The 18,434-nt window shown below is 41.1% G+C and overlaps 1 protein-coding gene across 6 annotated transcripts in view; it reads left to right on the plus strand.

The window, feature by feature from the left end:
* Positions 1–18,434, plus strand: part of LOC105483073 (ubiquitin specific peptidase 48) — a 106,452-nt gene that overhangs the window by 58,183 nt on the left and 29,835 nt on the right. For 4 of the 6 annotated variants that reach the window (XM_071098946.1, XM_071098953.1, XM_071098947.1 and 1 more), the window contains 4 exons: positions 2,628–2,825; positions 4,917–5,031; positions 5,515–5,645; positions 10,494–10,562. In XM_071098946.1, the coding sequence (XP_070955047.1) occupies positions 2,628–2,825; positions 4,917–5,031; positions 5,515–5,645; positions 10,494–10,562 (513 nt within the window). The remainder of the gene's footprint in view (positions 1–2,627; positions 2,826–4,916; positions 5,032–5,514; positions 5,646–10,493; positions 10,563–18,434) is intronic. The other 2 variants (XM_071098962.1, XM_071098961.1) reach the window with 1 other exon arrangement.

Raw genomic sequence — 18,434 nt, forward strand, 5'->3', positions numbered from 1 at the left:
AACATCTGTAGTGTAAAAACTTTGCCACCAGCAGAATCTGCCTTAACCATGAGACTTGTGCTCCACTTGTATTCTCAGGCAAGCTCTTGGCAGAGGTCAGTGCAGCTCTTTATGATGATAGAGACTGAGAATGGAAAGAAAGACAGACTTCTGTGAGCATAGTCACTCTTCCCTCATGGAGCCCACAGCGCACTAAAGTGAAATCTGGAAAACTTGCTCAGTTAGTAATAAGCATGGTATTAGATTAGAATTATAGGCCTGTTCTCTGCTTTCTGTCTTCCTCCTCTTACTATAAAACCATACATCGTTTTTCTAATTATTATATCTTTCATTAAATTTATATTGAACGATTCAAAAACCAAAACAAGCTTTCCTCGGAAGTTTTCTGTGAGATTGGAAAATGTTGTCTTTCCTTTGAGCCACGTTGTTGCTGGACAGTCAGGCCACAGTCACCCTAGGCTTTGAATTCCTGCAGACGTACCCTGGCAAGGAGGGCTTTGTGCATTTTGAGCTTTCCTAGATTCCTTTCATTGTGAGGGCCGGGATTCTTAGGGTGTTTTCTTCAGTTGGCAGTAACAGATACTGCTGTCTGTCCGCTCCTCCCCAGCTGCTGGGGAGACTAGAATGCCTAGTGACTTATTCTTGAAGGTTGCTCTTTATCACAATCCTGTTTTTTCTCCTCTGATAGCCTTTGTATTACTTACCATTTTAATCTAATTGACTGTCCTTGGGAAAAGATTAGAGTATGCTAAGCCCTTTATTTTGCTCTCGGAAAGGGATCATTTATCTTTGCATTCCCCAGATACCCAGCGTACTCTATCCCTGGCAGATTAAGCTTGATAAATGGCAAATAAAGTCGGGAGGCATTTTGAATGCAATTAGCCTTACCATGATATACTGTAAAGTGCTGCAGCTGTGTTACATATACTGCGTCTTAAGGTCTCCTCCTTTTTTTTTTTTGAGATGGAGTTTTACTCTCGTTGCCCAGGCTGGAGTGCAATGGTGCAATCTCAGCTCCCCACAACCTCTACCTCCCGGGTTCAAGTGATTCTTCTGTCTCAGCCTCCCAAGTAGCTGGGATTACAGTCATGCGCCACCATGCCCAGCTAATTTTTTGTATTTTTAGTAGAGACGGGGCTTCTCCCTGTTGGTCAGGCTGGTCTCGAACTCCACACCTCAGGTGATCCACCCGCCTCAGCCTCCCGAAGTGCTAGGATTACAGGCGTGAGCCACCTTGCCCAGCCAAGGTCTCCTCTTTTATATAATAAGGTTATGTAAATGTGTCATTAACTTTTCCATATCTCTTTTCTTCCAAAAAGCTCAAAATGCTTCACATAGCTTATCTTTTATACTCAACAACATCCCCATGAGGTAGGTAGAAGGCAGGTATTATTACCTTCATTTTACAAATAAAAGACCGGAAACAGAGAGAGTTTAAGTGACTCACTCAGGTTCATTTTCTTGGTGGCAGAACTTGGATTAGACCGTGACCTCGACTCACAGTCCTGTGCTCTTCCTCTGGAGTCACTTTCGATTTGACCAGTCAGAAGACTCTTAGTCGATGATGTACAGTGCCAAATTTTGTTTTCATAAAAATTGAAATGGTTCGCTGTAAAATTAAAATGGGAGTTAGTTTTCTAGACATGTAACTCTCTGGGGAGTATAAAACTGGTCACAGTGGGCTTCATTGAAGTATCTGTCCCTCAGATCTCATCAGAAGGAGTATATAATACAAAAATATAAATTCAACCTCTGTATGTTTTCTTCTATGTTTTATGCTGGGACTCACTGGAGATCTTTGTAAGTAATCAAAGCTGGCCCTTTATCTTTGATTTTGGCTTTTAGGGAATTCTAGGGACTTCCTTTCCCCAAATTAAAACTCATTTTGAGGTGTTTGGTTTTGTCTTTTAATTTTTGCAACTTCAAAATTGATGACGACTCAGTTCTAGTGTACTTTATCCTGGAACTTGTTTAAAATAGGTTAGTTTCTTGAAATAAATAATAATATAATGAATAGATGATGACTTGGATTTGGGTGGGGGAATTAAATACCTTTTCAAAATTGCCATCAGTGTCATCTTGGATAAAGAAAGTTCAGTAGTTAAAAGGGTCTTCTGAAGTGTGGTCATAGTTGGTGAGGTTAATTTCTAACTTAGAGTTCAGTTTGGCTTCTCATTTTAATTTTCAGATGTATATCACATATATGTGAAAAGTAATGACAAAAATAATTTATGAAATAAACATAGTAGGGCATGAGGTTGTGTTATTTGTGAGGCAGCAATGGAGCATGACTTGTAGTCAGCAAACATGGGTGTCTTGATCAAAACTCTGCTGTGCTATTAGGCAAGACTCTATGTGGATGCCTCTTGTAGAATGTGGTTAATAATACCAGCCGATCTCATAGGGCACTGTGCAGACTCAGCATTACTGTGCAGAGCTCCTTGAACTCAGAGGAGTGGCACTTAACTGGAGCTTTGTGTCGTAAAAACATCTTCCCCCAGACAATGATTCTTCTGATTCTGCTAACTCTGGACAGAGTTTGCATTGTCTTTTGAAAAAAATGAATGTATCACTTAGTCCAAAAACTGTAAAAATACATAGGCTCTTTCCGATGCTTGCTTTCTCAGAGCCCTATGAGTTTGTCTCTCTGGAATGGCTGCAAAAGTGGTTGGATGAATCAACACCTACCAAACCTATTGATAATCACGCTTGCCTGTGTTCCCATGACAAGCTTCACCCGGATAAAATATCAATTATGAAGAGGATATCTGAATATGCAGCTGACATTTTCTATAGTAGATATGGAGGAGGTCCAAGACTAACTGGTAATTCAAGATGTCCTCTCTGTTTAAAAAAGAGCAGCTCATTAAATCTTCATCTTATGGTCTTTATGAGTGTGGCTTATGATGGTTTGACCCAAACTATGCTAGACCAAATATTCCTTACACTTTGCAAAAAGAATTTGCTAAATAAAGTAGAAGTGAAGCAACTGATGCTATTGATAGAGGGTTGGTTGGGTTTTTTTGGTTCATTTTTCGATTTGTTTTGTTTTTAACCCCTCTCAAAGCAGACAAAATAAGACCCTTTTGAGAAAACTGTCTGGTACTTGAGGCCTTGTCTGGTTAATTACAAGTTTGTGCCTCCATGTTATGGTGACTTTTTTTTTTTTTTTTGAGATGGAGTCTTGCTCTGTTACTCAGGCTGGAGTGCAGTGGCTCAATCTCAGCTCGCTGCAACCTCCGCCTCCTGGGTTCAAGTGATTCTAGAGCCTCCCGAGTAGCTGGGATTACAAGCGCACACCACCACACCCAGCTAATTTTTGTATTTTTAGTAGAGACGGGGTTTCAATGTGTTGGCCAGGCTGGTCTCAAAACTTCTGGGCTCAAGTGATCCACTTATCTTTCCCTCCCGAAGTTCTGGGATTACAGGCAGGAGCGACCACGCCCGCCTGTGGTGACTGCTACCAGTGTCTGAGCTGTAGATGGTTACTTAGTTTATGAATGGAAGCTGCTTGATTCTACCTTCAATATAGACCTATATATGTGACCACATTGTACCCATGGTTTTATTTTGTTCTGGCTGCCTTTCTGTTCTGCCTCCTTGAAACATTTTTCTTTTTACATGAGTAGCTATCAACATAATCCCCCCTCCAATTTTCAGATGAGACTGTAGGAAATTACATGACACCTCCCTCCCCAATACACTATTTCTGAAATTAAGTGCTGTTTTCTAATGGTATACAACTTACTGCATAAACCAGATATTTAACTACATGCTGCAGGCCTTCTGTTAAACACCACTGGAGTTTTGTTTCCTAAATTTCTGGGAATTTTTTGGTTTTTTTTTTTTTGAGACAGTGTCTCACTCTGTTGCCCAGGCCAGAGTGCAGTGGTGCAATCACAGCTCACTGCAGCTTTGACCTCCTCAGGCTCCCATCTCAGTCTTGCAAGTAGCTGGGACCACAGGCATGCACCACCATGCCTGGTTAAGTTTTGTACTTTTTGTAGAGATGGTGTTTCATCATATTGCCCAGACTGGTCTCAAACTCCTGGGCTCAAGTAATCGACCTGCCTCGGCCTCCCAAAGTGCTGGGATTACAAGAATGGGCCACCATATGTGGCCCGGTTTTTTTTTTTTCTGAGACAGAGTCTTATTCTGTTACCCCAGCTGGAGTACAGTGGTGGAATCATAGTGCACTGCAGCCTTGAACTTGTAGGCTTAAGCAGTCCTCCCACCTCAGCTTCCCAAGTAGCTAGGACTACAGGCACACACCACCATGCCTTGCTAATTTTTACATTTTTTTGTAGCGACAGGGTCTCACTGTGTTGCCCAGGCTGGTCTCAAACTCCTGTCCTCAAGCTATCCTCCCTGCCTGGCTTCTCAAAGCTCTTGGTGGTATGAGCCACTATACCTGCCACTGTTCTTAATTCACAATGAGTAAACCATGCAGTGGGAAAAGCGTTCACATTTTAGATGATTCCTAAAACTTCTTTGTGTTTTAAACCAGACCCTTCGTTTTGCTTTTCCTTTTAGTGTGCTTTGAAGGTCACTTTCACGTGAAGATCATTATTTATAATTATCAGCTATATTTAACCCCTCCACCTTAGAACCTCAGTTATTTGATTATCATCTTATAAAAATTACATGTAAGCCTTGTCAGATACTGTATTTAGATACTTTTAACATAATATAACATTTTCTCTTTCATTTTTCTTTCTTTATTCAGATAACAGTATTGCTGTCTTGGTATCTAATTGTCTTAGTAAAATAATTTAGGGTATATATCAGTTTGCCACATTGCCAACATTTGTGACTTTGGTTTAGAATGTGTCTGTTTGTGAAGTGCTAAAAACATTTTCCTAACAGGAAGTCTGTTTGAATGAAATATATTTCCTTTCATTCTTTCTTGCCTGTAGTGAAAGCCCTGTGTAAGGAATGTGTAGTAGAACGTTGTCGCGTATTGCGTCTGAAGAACCAACTAAATGAAGATTATAAAACTGTTAATAATCTGCTGAAAGCAGCAGTAAAGGGGTATGTTGCACAGCGTACATTGTTTATGATAAACTAAGAAATTTTCAAGAGGTCATAACCAAGCAGCTCGTTATTTATTGAAAATAGGAAGTTGGGATGTTTAGAAGAAGGGTGATAAAGTGAATGGCAGAGCCAGATCAAAAGTAAATTTTGCAACAACCGCCCCTGTGGCAATGATAAAGAAAGCTGCTGAGTCAGATAGCCTTTGCCACTGTATTCCATCCTACCATTTGATTGGTGTGATTGGCATGAAGGTAGGAAAAGCAGGATAATATTTAGAATGGAAACAAAATATTAGATCCCTGCAGTTCAATAGTGGACAGAGAAAATGACCAAAATTAGGAAGTAGGTTAAAAACAATTACATGTACAGTAGCTGATGTTGAGTGTTTGTAATTCACTTTAGTTGTTTTTACAGGCAAAGAAGGGAGGACAGTGTTTGGAAATATTACTTGTATGATTTAACATTCTCTCTGTTCCACAGCAATGATGGATTTTGGGTGGGGAAGTCCTCCTTGCGGAGCTGGCGCCAGCTAGCTCTTGAACAGCTAGATGAGCAAGATGGTGATGCAGAACAAAGCAACGGAAAGATGAATGGTAGCACCTTAAATAAAGGTAATAATTTAAACCTATATGTGAAATTATACCATGAAAATACAAGTGGGCTGGGCACAGTGGCTCATTCCTATAGTCCCAGCTACTTGGGAGGCTCAGACGGGCAGATCACTTGAGCCCAGCGGTTATACCAGCCCCACTGCACTCCAGTCTGGGTAACAGAGTGAGACCCTGTTTCTCTAAAAAACAATTTTAGGCCGGGTGCGATGGTTCATGCCTGGAATCCCAGCATTTTGGGAGGCCGAGGCAGGTTGATCACTTGAGGTCAGGAGTTTAAGACCAGCCTGAGCAACATGGTGAAACCCCGTCTCTACTAAAAATACAAAAATAATTAGCCAGGAGTGGTGCTGCATGCCTGTGGTCCCAGCTAATCAAGAGGCTGAAATAGTAGAATCGATTGAACCCAGGAGTCGCAGGTTACCATGACCCGAGATTGCGCCACTACACTCCAGCCTGGGTGACAGAGCGAGACTCTGTCTCTTAAAAAACAACAACAAAACCCAAAAATTCGTAAAATTGGTTTCATACCCATCCATGTAATTTTAAAGACAACTTTACAAGCTCTTGACTGGGCACAGTGGCTCACGCCTGTAGTCCCAGCACTTTGGGAGGCTGAGACGGGTGGATCACGAGGTCAGGAGATCAAGACCATCCTGGCTGACACAGTGAAACCCCGTCTCTACTAAAAATACAAAAATTAGTCAGGTGAGGTGGCGGGCGCCTGTAGTCCCAGCTACTTGGAAGGCTGAGGCAGGAGAATGGCATGAACCCGGGAGGCGGAGGTTGCAGTGAGCCGAGATCGCACCACTGCACTCCAGCCTGGACGACAGAGCGAGACTCCATCTCAAAAAAATTAAATTAAATTAAATTAAAATAAAATAAAATACTGCAAACTCTCACAAGTAGCTCAGAGCCAATAAAAGATTTTTAAGCTATTGAAATTCAGCAAGGACTCACGTGAAATTTTCCTGTATAACCTATCATGCTTTGGGCTCAAGCTCTCTCTAGTTAATCACATGCAAAATTAATATTAATTCTGTTCTAGGCTAAGAGTTTAAAGAAAGGTTAAGTCTACTGCAAATTGGCATAATATATTGTATGCTCAGTACATTTTGGTTTTAGATTATCTGCCACACTTCCTTTGTCAAGTAAATGAGCTTGTACTTCTTAATCTTTCATCAAGTAGAGAGGGCAGCTTTTAAATAGCTTTCTGCTTGTAAATTCTTCTGAGTTTCATATGCTTTCAAATCAGAAATTATGTTATTGTAAATCAAATACTAAATTTAATTTTATAATCAGTGCTTCATAAGATGTCAAGGAAATTTATTACTTTAATGTTCTTGACCTTTATTGAAATATTCTGTATTTTCTGCATTCAAGCATTTCATATCATTTATATCATTATTTTATTTTTTAAGTTTTAATTTAATTTATTTGTTTATTTGAGATGGAGTTTCGCTCTTTTTGCCCAGGCTGGAGTGCAATGACGCGATCTTGGCTCCCTGCAACCTCTGCCTCCTAGGTTCAAGCGGCTCTCCTGCCTCAGCCTCCCGAGTAGCTGGGACTACAGGTGCACACCACCATGCCCAGCTAATTTTGTATTTTTAGAAGAGACAGGGTTTCACCATGTTGGCCAGGCTGGTCTTGAACTTCTGACCTCCAGTAATCCACCTGCCTCAGCCTCCCAAAATGTTGGGATTACAGGCATTAGCCATTGCACCTGACCAGTTTTTATTTCTTTTGAATTCTAGAGATACGGCTTCACTATGTTGCCCAGGCTAGTCTCCCTCTTGTGCTCAACCGATCCTCCCACCTTGGCTTCCCAAAGTGCAGGGATTATAGATGTGAACCACTGAGGCTGGCCCATTTCTATCACTTTATATTATATTTATTTTATTTGGTATTGATCTTCCCATCTCACCACCTTACTTTTTGAGAAAACCAACCCAGTATTTTAAACTCCTTGAGCTGTGATTAATATTTTCAAACTTGAAGAGTTTTTACTTTTTTTGAGACTTTTTTTTTTTACTTTTTTGAGACGGAATCTCACTCTGTCCCCCAGGCTAGAGTGCAGTGGCGTGATTTTGGCTCACTGCAACCTCTGCCAATATTCCCCACCACCCCCCGTTCAAGTGACTTTCCCGCCTCAGCCTCCTGAGTAGCTGGCATTACACATGCGCCACCATGCCCGGCTAATTTTTGTATTTTAGTAGAGATGGGGTTTCACCATGTTGGCCAGCTGGTCTTGAATTCCTGAGCTCAAGTGATCCGCCCACCTTGGCCTCCCAAAGTGCTAGGATTACAGATGTGAGCCACTGCACCCAGCCGAGTTTTTACTTTTGATTAAAATATTTTATTGTGCTATATAATTCATGAACTTAACATAAATTTGAGTTTTATTATCCTGTCATTTGAAAAAACATACTATAATTTTAGTGATAACATGTGACTTAGTGTTAAGTATTTATTTACTGCTTTTTAAAACCTCTTTATTTTGGGAGGCCGAGGTGGGCGGATCACGAGGTGATGAGTTCGAGACCAGCCTGACCAACATGGTGAAACCCTGTCTCTACTAAAAATACAAAAATCAGCCAGGCGTGTTGGCATGCTCCTGTAATCCCAGCTACTCAGGAGGCTGAGGCAGGAGAATCATTTGAACCCAGGAGGAGGAGGTTGCAGTGAACCGAGATCGTGCCACTGCACTCCAGCCTGGGAGACAGAGCATCACTCCGTCTCCAAAAAAAAAAAAAAAAAAAAAAAGCCTCTTTATATATCAGTGTCCCTTCATTTTTAGTAGAATTGGATGCCGTAGTAGAAAGTGCCTTCATGTTGGCATAGCTTAAAAGTATTTTTCATGTTGCTTTCAGAGTAATATGCCTCTATTTTCCTTCCCCCATTAAAAAATTTCAAAAGCTTCAAGCAGCACAAATGTGACAAAGTAGAACTTTAAAGCCTTCCTACCAGATACAATCACTGTAAATAGTGGCTTTTTATAATGCAACTCATTTGGGCACAGTTGTACATATGACTTACTGAATGTCAAAACATTCAGCCCTTTTTATTGATTGATTGCATTTTGTTTTGTGGATCCATTATGTTTATCTGATTCTATTTTAATTTTTTACGTATGTATACACAGATGCAGTGAGGGTCCTTTTGTGTCCTGTACTTACATCATTACAAAATTTTCAGATTATTTCTGAGAAATAAATTCCTAGAAATCTCTGGATCAGAGAATTACAAATATTTATAATTGCCACATACTGATATATTGGTAAATTTTCTTCAATATATTCATATTAGGGGGTTCATTTTGCTTGCTTTTGTCAACATAAAGAATACATCATTCACATCAGTTTTGTTTTTTCTTGTTTTGTTTTTTTGAGATGGAGTCTCCCTCTGTCGCCCAGTCTGGAGTGCAGTGGTGCAATCTTGGCTCACTCCCACCTCCACCTCCCAGGCTCAGGTGATTCTCTTGCCTCAGCCTCCGGAGTAGCTGGGATTACAGGCACGCACCAGCACGCCGGGCTAATTTTTGTATTTTTAGCAGAGAGGGGGTTTTGCCATGTTGACCAGGCTGGTCTCGAACTCCTGACCTTAATCTGCCCGCCTCAGCCTTCCAAAGTGCTGGGATTACAGGCATGAGCCACCATGTCTGGCAGTCACATCAATTTTTATCAGCCCGATACAGGAAGTTAGACTTAGCAGTGTTGAGGCTTAACGTTTTTCAAAATGTCATTGAGGTTGACCATCTTCTTAGGCTTGAGAAGTTATTTGTATGTGTGACAGAGAGAAAAAGAGGAGACAGAATTATCTGGTCATATCCTTCCTTTGCCCATTTTTTTACTTGATTTTTGTGGGGGGTTTTTTTGGTTGGTTGGTTGGTTGGCCTGCGACGTGAGTTTTCCCTGTGTCCAACTTATCCATGCTATACATGCTACCCACTGGTCACCTAGCAATCCTCTTGGTGCTCAGATTGACTGTAGGAGTGCCAGTGTTCAAGTCACCCTTATTTTACTTTAATGGTCTCAAAGTGGAAGAGTGGTAATGTTGGTAATTCAGGTATGTCAAAAAGAAGCCACAAAGTGCTTCCTTTAAGTGGAAAGGTGGAAGTAAGTTCTTGATTTAAATAAGGAAAGAAAAAAAATTGTATGGTGAGCTTGCTAAGATCTGTAGGAACAAATCTATCTGTGAAATTAAGGAGGAAAAAAATTCATGCTAGTTTTGCTGTCACACTACAAGCTACAAGTTATGGTCACAGTGTGAGTTAAGAGGGAAAAAGCATTAAATTTGTGGGTGGAAGACTTGAACAGAAATATGCCAATGGATGTTTATGGAGTTCGGTAGTATATGAGGTTTTAGGCATCTATGGAGGGTCTTGGAACATATCCCTGGACGGATCAGTGGGGACGACTATGTTTGATGGTAAAGGTTAAGTCCTTATTTCATTTGTCTTTAATGCTTTGTGTTCATCCCCAAAAAGTGTAGGTAGGTGAAAATGACATGCCATGACATGACAATGTAGGTGATTAACTTGGTTCATGACATAGTATTCTCAATACCTTGACTAGAATTAATAGAAGAATTCCATTTTTTCAATTTAAAAAGGCACATTTTCTTGCATAACCTAAATCTTTAAAAGTTAACTGTCATTGAGATGTTCCTCTTTCCTTTTAAGGGAAAGAAATATAACACTTTTTAGCAGAACTGTGCAGGAATCACATGGGTCTAATTTTCAGAGTTTTAAAGTTTTCTTTGTTCCCAATTGTGCAGAGTAGTATATCTGCTACTTTGAACTTTAAGTACACAATAACCACAACAGATATCATTTGTATTTCTTTTGATTAGATGAATCAAAGGAAGAAAGAAAAGAAGAGGAGGAATTAAATTTTAATGAAGATATTCTGTGTCCACATGGTAAGCTAGAAGCATAAATGAGTTCTGTTTTATTATCCTTTTTTACTTTTAGCTTCTACTGCCTGGCTTTCATGCCAGTGTCTCTCACATCTTACCTGGGAGAAAAAATTTTTTTTAAGTAGAATTTCCCCATATTTAGAGGAAATCATTGGAAAAGAAACTTCTTGTCACTTGTCCCATTGACGTGCTTTTGAATTTGAAGTATTGAATTTCAGTTGTTTCCCATGACTGTCATTGTCCAAGTTAAACACTTTGAGAATACTGCTCATATGTTTCTTCTTCTTCATCTTGTTAGGGCTATCTGTGGTTTTTTATTTATTTATTTTATCTGCAACATGATCTCTCTCTATCGCTGTCCTAGCTTAGTGCAGCATCAACATCCTGGGCTCAAGTGATCCTTCTGCCTTGGCCTCCTGAGTAGCTGGGACCGTAGGCATGCACCATCACACCGAGCTAATTTTTAAATTTGCTTCCCACCTTTACCTCCCATAGTGGTGAGATTATAGGCACGAGCCACTGGTCTTGACTTGGTTTAGTTTCTTGTTTGTGTATTGACCAGCTGCTGTGTACTATGTGCTAGATAGTTTTTTAAAAAGCCAAATTCTAAATCCTCATTTAATCCTATGTATTTGTTCATGTATTTGTTTACTTGGTCTTGGTGAATGCTTACTTCTGATAAGTAGCTTTTACAAGATGATTGTGCAAGGGGTTCATCATATATTAGACACAATTTTCTATTCTATTTGTTTTTTTTTTTTTTTTTTTTTTGAGACGGAGTCTCGCTCTGTCGCCCAGGCTGGAGTGCAGTGGCGCGATCTCGGCTCACTGCAAGCTCCGCCTCCCGGGTTCACGCCATTCTCCTGCCTCAGCCTCCCGAGTAGCTGGGACTACAGGCGCCCACAACCGCGCCCGGCTAATTTTTTGTATTTTTAGTAGAGACGGGGTTTCACCGTGGTCTCGATCTCCTGACCTTGTGATCCGCCCGCCTCGGCCTCCCAAAGTGCTGGGATTACAGGCGTGAGCCACCGCGCCCGGCCTACAATTTTCTATTCTAATAGCACTCTGAAAGTCAAGCAGGTGTCTGTTTCTCAAAGCTTTCTACTTCATAAGTTCCCCTTCCCACCTTCAAAAAGTCTGAGCACTGGAGTGCCGTAGCTTGCACCTATAATCCCAGCTACTAGGAAGGATCAGGTAGGAGGACTGCTTGAGCCCAGGAGTTTGAGACTAGTCTGGGCAACACAGCAAGACCCTGTCTCTAAAAAAATGTTAAGTGGGTTTGGTGGTGTGTGCCTGCAGTCCCAGTTTCTCAGGAGGGTGAGAGGATCACTTGACCCAGGAGTCTGAGGCTAGAGTGAGCTATGATCACGATGCTGCACTCCAGCCTGGACGACAGCGCGTTACCCCATCTCATTAAAATAAAATAAATAGGACAATAAATTTGACACAGAAAAGTTGGCTTGTCAGTGGTTTGTTTTGTTAACCCATGTTCATGCGTTTCTTGTTATGTGCTTATTTATTGCTAATATTTCGGATTCCTGTTGATCCTAATAAATTCTTAACTATAGTTCTTGTTTCATCAGTTGACTGTGAACCAGTGGATAATGTCTCACTTTTATCCCTGATGCACGCTGGCACTTTTATATGAAGTGCCGTTGATGACATTAGTGATGGTGTTTGTCACTAGAGTGGTACTACCATTCTGGATTATCTCACTGCACTTTAGGCCACTAGGTGAGTGGCATTCCCATTTACAGGCCACACAACTAGCAAGTAGCCATCCTGGGGTGTGTGTTTGGGTCTTGGTCTCTGTGAGTCCCAAATTCCTCTGTTCTTTCCATCGTATCACCCTATCTGTCTACTGGTTGGTCTTTTACACTACAGGTGCACAGCAGAAGCAGGTGAGCTGACCTCATGAGTGCTGAATAGCATGAGGAAATAAACAGGGGTAGGAAGTTCGGGTGAATAGCCAGAAGGAGGTGTATTTTTCCAGTGATGCTCTCTTATCACCTTTTCTAACCTTAACAGCATAGTTGTGGACACATGGGATTGGTGTCTCCATATTGAGAGTTGAAGCATCCGTGGCAGAATATTGTTTCATGCTTGGTGCTACCACTTGAAACAGTGCTGGGACTTAGATTGTCCTCGTGCTCCTTAGCTCACTGACCTTTGTTCTGCCTTCCCACCTTTTATCATGTCATTTCAGTACTGACAGTTTTGACTACAAAGCATGGCAAAGCTGAATGTCATTTCAGGACACATACTCCACTCCCTAGCCTATCAGAAATTGTACATAAGAGGCCGGGGGTGGTGGCTCACACCTGTAATCCCAGCACTTTGGGAAGCCAAGGCGGGAGGATCACTTGAGTCCAAGAGTTCGAGACTATCCTGGGCATCATGGCAAGACCCCATCTCTACAGAAACATCAAGAAATTAGCCAGGGGTGGTGATGGTGTGCACCTGTGTTCCCAGCTACATGAGAGGCTATATTGAGAGGATTACCTGAGCCCAGGAGGTCGAGGCTTCAGTGAGCCATATTCACGTGCCACTGTACTCCAGCCTGGGCGACCAAGCAAGACCTTGTCTCAAAACAAAACAAAACCGAGAGAGTGAGAAAGAGAAAGAAAGGAAGGGAGGGAGGGAGGGAGGAAGAAATTGTATACAAGGGTGATTTTTTAAGGCCGTTATCTTGATCTGTAACTCTAGTGTTTTGGTGCCATACTTTGTTCTCTAATATTTTAAAGGATAGTTTGGCCGGGCATGATGGCTCATGCCTGTAATCCCAGCACTTTGGGAGGCTGAGGCGGGCGGATCACTTGAGGTCAGGAGTTTGAGACCAGCCTGGCTAACATGGTGAAACCCCATCTCTACAAAAATACAAAAATTAGCTGGGCAGATTTACAAAATTTGTAATTATTTTGGGCAAAAATACAAAAACCATGGCGGGCGCCGGTAATCCCAACTACTCGGGAGGCTGACCCAGGAGAATTGCTTGAACCCAGGAGGCGGAGGTTGCAGTGAGCCAAGATGGCGCCATTGCACTCCAGTCTGGGCAATAGAGTGAGACCCTGTCTCAAAAAAAAAAAAAAAAGAAGGATAGTTTTCTACCGTTGTTTTTGTGTTATGTTATCTGTCAACATACCATGTGTCCAGGGTAAAATTTTTCTGGTATAGGATACCTAGCCTTACTTAGAAATCCACTTTACTCATTAAGTTTCTGTTAAAACCTCTTTCTGGAGGTGTGCTGATGATGCTGGTAGGAGGAGATTATAGTGGGCAATTATTGAATGTTTACCATTTGCCTGTAGTTTTCCACATTTATAAATATTAACTCACTTAATCTGTTTTTTTGTTTTTTGTTTTTTTTTTTTTGAGATGGAGTCTCACTGTGTCGCCCAGGTTGGAGCGCAGTGGTGCGATCTCGGCTCACTGCAACCTCCACCTTCCAGGTTCAAATGATTCTCCTGCCTCAGCTTCCTGAGTACATGGAACTATAGGCATGTGCCGCCACTCCCAGTTAATTTTTGGTTTTTAGTAGAGATGGGGTTTTGCCATGTTGGCCAGACTGGTCTTGAACTCCTGACCTCAGTTGATCTGCCTATCTTGGCCTCCCAAAGTGCTGGGATTACAGGCGTCAGCTACCATGCCTGGCCAACTCACTTAATCTAACAACCCTGTGCTATCAGTATATTATCGCATCCATTCTACTGATGAGTAAGTAAACTGAGGCACAGAGAGGCAAGAGTCACCTGTCTAGGATCACCACACTGCAATGGATAGTTTTGCCTAGGTATTTAACTGTCTGTTGGAAATATTTTTTCTGTGAAAACTAAAGACACTTGTGATAGTGGTTTGAACGTACCATTCAGAAGTCCAAAGCCATTGTTTGTAGGTAATTTTTCTCCACTTCAATTTCTGGTAGGCTCGTAAGATCTTTGTCCCCAGTGTTGTACGGGTTCATTTATTATGCTAGGCACTCTGTGGAAGCCACGTCTGTCTTGGAGGGGCTTGGTGACTGAACTTCACTAGTTCGGTGCCCCAGCTGGCTTGTTTCACTGGGAAATTCCCAATGGCGCTGTCTGCTATTGGGCCACCAAGGTTTTTCCATAAGTATCTTTCATTCGCCTGCCTAGAAAATTCAGATCTGCTGTCACTCTTCTTTTTTTTTTTTTTTTTTTTTTTTTGAGACGGAGTCTCGCTCTGTCGCCCAGGCTGGAGTACAGTGGCCGGATCTCAGCTCACTGCAAGCTCCGCCTCCCGGGTTCGGGCCATTCTCCTGTCTCAGCCTCCTGAGTAGCTGGGACTGCAGGCGCCCGCCACCTCGCCCGGCTAGTTTTTTTTTTTTTTTGTATTTTTTAGTAGAGACGGGGTTTCACCGTGTTCGCCAGGATGGTCTCGATCTCCTGACCTAGTGATCCGCCCGTCTCGGCCTCCCAAAGTGCTGGGATTACAGGCTTGAGCCACCGCGCCCGGCCGTCACTCTTCAGAAGCTGTAGAAAGAAGAGGACTTCGGAGTCCCCGCATTCAAGAGTGGAAAGGTTTAATTCTCCCTGTCTCAGCTTGTCGCTTCATTTGTCTCTGTGTTTTGTGTCCCCTGTGCAGGTTAGGTTTTGTTGTCTGAAAATAAGCATGTAGTCTTTGGTGGCTAGAGGGGACAGTGATCTCAAGGGCAGAGAAGGGGACTGAGCATCTGACTACATACCTCTTAAGTAGACTTTCCATCCCTTCTCTCATTTTTTGTAAATCCCTACCTTTACTTCATGAGCCCTCAGTTCTTGTGTCTGTGGGGACAGTACTGCAGTGTAGCAAATCTGGCTACTTCTTGACTTTTGCCAACTTAGAGTTAATTTTTATTGTGTCTCATTCACCTTCTTTTAAACCCTTATAATTTTTATCCCTGTTGTTCCCTCTGTTGTTTTCATCTTTATAGCTGTATGTCTTTTTATATAAATATAAATCCTTTGGTGTGGTGGTTCACATCTATAATCACAGCACTTTAAGAGGCTGAGGCATTTGAGAGCAGCCTGGGCAACATAGTGAGACCACATCTCTATTAAGAAATAAAGTAAAAATTAGCCAGGCAAAGTGGCACATGGCTGTAGTCCTAGATACCCAGGAAACGGAGGCAGGAGCATTGCTGGAGCCCATTAGATCGTGGTTACAGTGAGCTATGATCACACCACTGAACTCCAGCCTGGGTGATAGAGTGAGATCCCGTCTCTAAAAATAAAAGTTTATTTTTTATTTTTTATTGTGATTTAATGATGTTTCATGAGGCTCTTAAAGTAAATGCAGTTTTAAACATCATTTTAACCTGGAAAGTCCTTGACTTAAATTTTGATATTTTTATAACAAAATTCCTGTATATTTCTAATGTATTATATGTATTTAATATATCATAGGTTTTGTGTGAATTAATCATTGGATTATATTCCATTGGAAGATTTACTATCCTAGAGTTCAGTATTTGTTGCAGATATTATATAAGAAGCTTTATAATACAGATATTATATGTATCAAGTTTTCTTATCCATTTTACTTTGTATTCCTTTAAGTGAATAACCTTCCTATAGCTTACCTTGTTTATTACACCTAGTTTGCTTAGATGATGGGCTGTGTTGTGTTTTGTTATTTTGAGAGTACTTCTTGAGATGTCCCAAAGCCCAAAGTATTATATGCAGTTTGAACTAGATTTAGGATGAGGGGTTGAGGGTCATTTATCCAGTATCTCTAAATTCATTGTTAACTAGATTTCTCTTTTTACCAGAAGAATCTTTGAGTTTTAGAATATCCAGTTATGTTTAGTGAATTGAATCTCTCTTGACTGCTTTGATCTTGTTTTGGGAGATATTGCTCCTAGAATGGATTTAGTTGATTGGCTTTCTCTTAAAATTTAAGAAATAACATGATTCATTGCAGGATACAAGTTTAATTTCTAACAATTTATATGTCACAGTGAAAAGAGCAACGCAAATTTATTTAACTATTTTGAGGTCATAGACAATATTCAAGTATATTTATTTCATTATTAATTACATTAATTGTATTAATATTCATAGTTAATATTACATATTAGCAACTACTGTGGTAGTAATTATTAGAATAATAGGAAATTAAATTTAGAAACTCAGCTAAGAAGTAGAGTGAAGGACTATATATATTTATTACCAACTAGACTATAGTAAAATGATTATTTACTATTATTCTGATCTCAGAAATGAATTTTGGTTGTTCTTTCCTAATCATATGAGAAACACTCATCTCACATAAAAGCCAGTCACTACCTAAAAGTACCCTGATATCAGAATGAAGCCGCGCACCCAGAGTGTCTGTGGTCTCCTCTGCTCATTTAATAGTAAAGTGTGTGTGCACATTCCCATTATTGTTTCCTCATAACCACATGGAGTTATACCACACACAAAGAATCTCTTTTTTTTTTTAAAGCATAAAAAAGAAACCATTTAAATATTATAATTGCCATGGAGTTCTTTCCAAATCAGGTCATGGAAGTCTACCTTAATCTTTTTTATAGTTACATTATACTTCACCATAAGGACTTACTAAGTTAAGGTTTGATAATCCAATTAATCTTTTTCTTTCGTTTTTAAAAAATAAATTCCCTAATTGTGTCTGAGGATGGGCATGTTAGAGTAAGTTTTCATAGACTTGCGGGAAATTTAAATTAACAGCCCACCCAGAAAGAAAATACATGTTTACTTTGTGACCTCATTTCTCTGGTAACAAGTTTATTAAAGCAAAATAATTTTTTGAGGATTATTCAGAGATCCAGAAGAGGTGAGGGGTAGAAGTTAAGTTGCATTTTGAGGTATTATAAATTATAGGGACCAGGCATAGTGGCTCATGCTTATAATCCAGCATTTTTGGAGGCTGAGGTAGGAGGGTTGTTTAAAACCAGAAATTCAAGAGACTCCCTCTCTACAAAATAAAACATTAGTCAGGCATGGTGGCTCGTGCCTGTTATCCAAGCTACTCAGGAGGATAAGGCAGGAGGATTGCTTGAGCCCAGGAGGTGGAGGCACCAGTGAGCTATGATCGTGCCACTGTACTCCAGCCTGAGCGACAGAATGAGACTCTGTTTTTTTTTTTGAGACGGAGTTTTGCTCTGTCACCCAGACTAGAGTGCAATGGTGTGATCCCAGCTCACTGCAACCTCTGCCTCCCGGGTTCAAGCGCTTCTCCCGCCTCAGCCTCCCACGTAGCTGCAATTACAGGCGTGCACCACCACTCCCAGCCAATTTTTTTCGTATTTTTAGTAGAGATGGGGTTTCACCATTTTGGTCAGGCCGGTCTTTAACTACTGACCTTGTGATCCTCTCACCTCAACCTCCCAAAGTGCTGGGATTACAGGTGTGAGCCACTGCCCCTGGCCTATTTCCTATTAAATAAAAAAATACATTTTAAAATATATTATGGGGTTTGAATGAGCTATAGACCTGGGTTTGTTTGTTTGTTTTTTGAGACAGAGTCTTGCTTCTCGCCCAGGCTGGAGTGGAATGGCACAATCTTGGCTCACTGCAACCTCCGCCTTCCTCATTCAAGCAATTCTTCTGCCTCAGCCTCCTGAGTAGCTGGGATTACAGGTGCCTGCCACCATGCCTGGCTAATTTTTGTATTTTGAGTAGAGACAGGGTTTCGCCATGTTGGCCAGGCTGGTCTCGAACTCCTGATCTCGTGATCCGCTCGCCTTGGCCTCCCAAAGTGCTAGGATTACAAGTGTGAACCACCAAACCCGGCCTTAGACCTGGTTTTGTTGTTTTGTTTGTTTTGTTTTGTTTTGTTTTGTTTTGTGTTTTTGAGATGGAGTCTCTCTCTCTTGCCCAGTCCACTGCAATCTCTGCCTCTCAGACTCAAGCA

The sequence above is a fragment of the Macaca nemestrina genome, chromosome 1 (genome assembly GCF_043159975.1).
Source record: "Macaca nemestrina isolate mMacNem1 chromosome 1, mMacNem.hap1, whole genome shotgun sequence".
NCBI classification, from domain to species: Eukaryota; Metazoa; Chordata; class Mammalia; order Primates; family Cercopithecidae; genus Macaca; species Macaca nemestrina.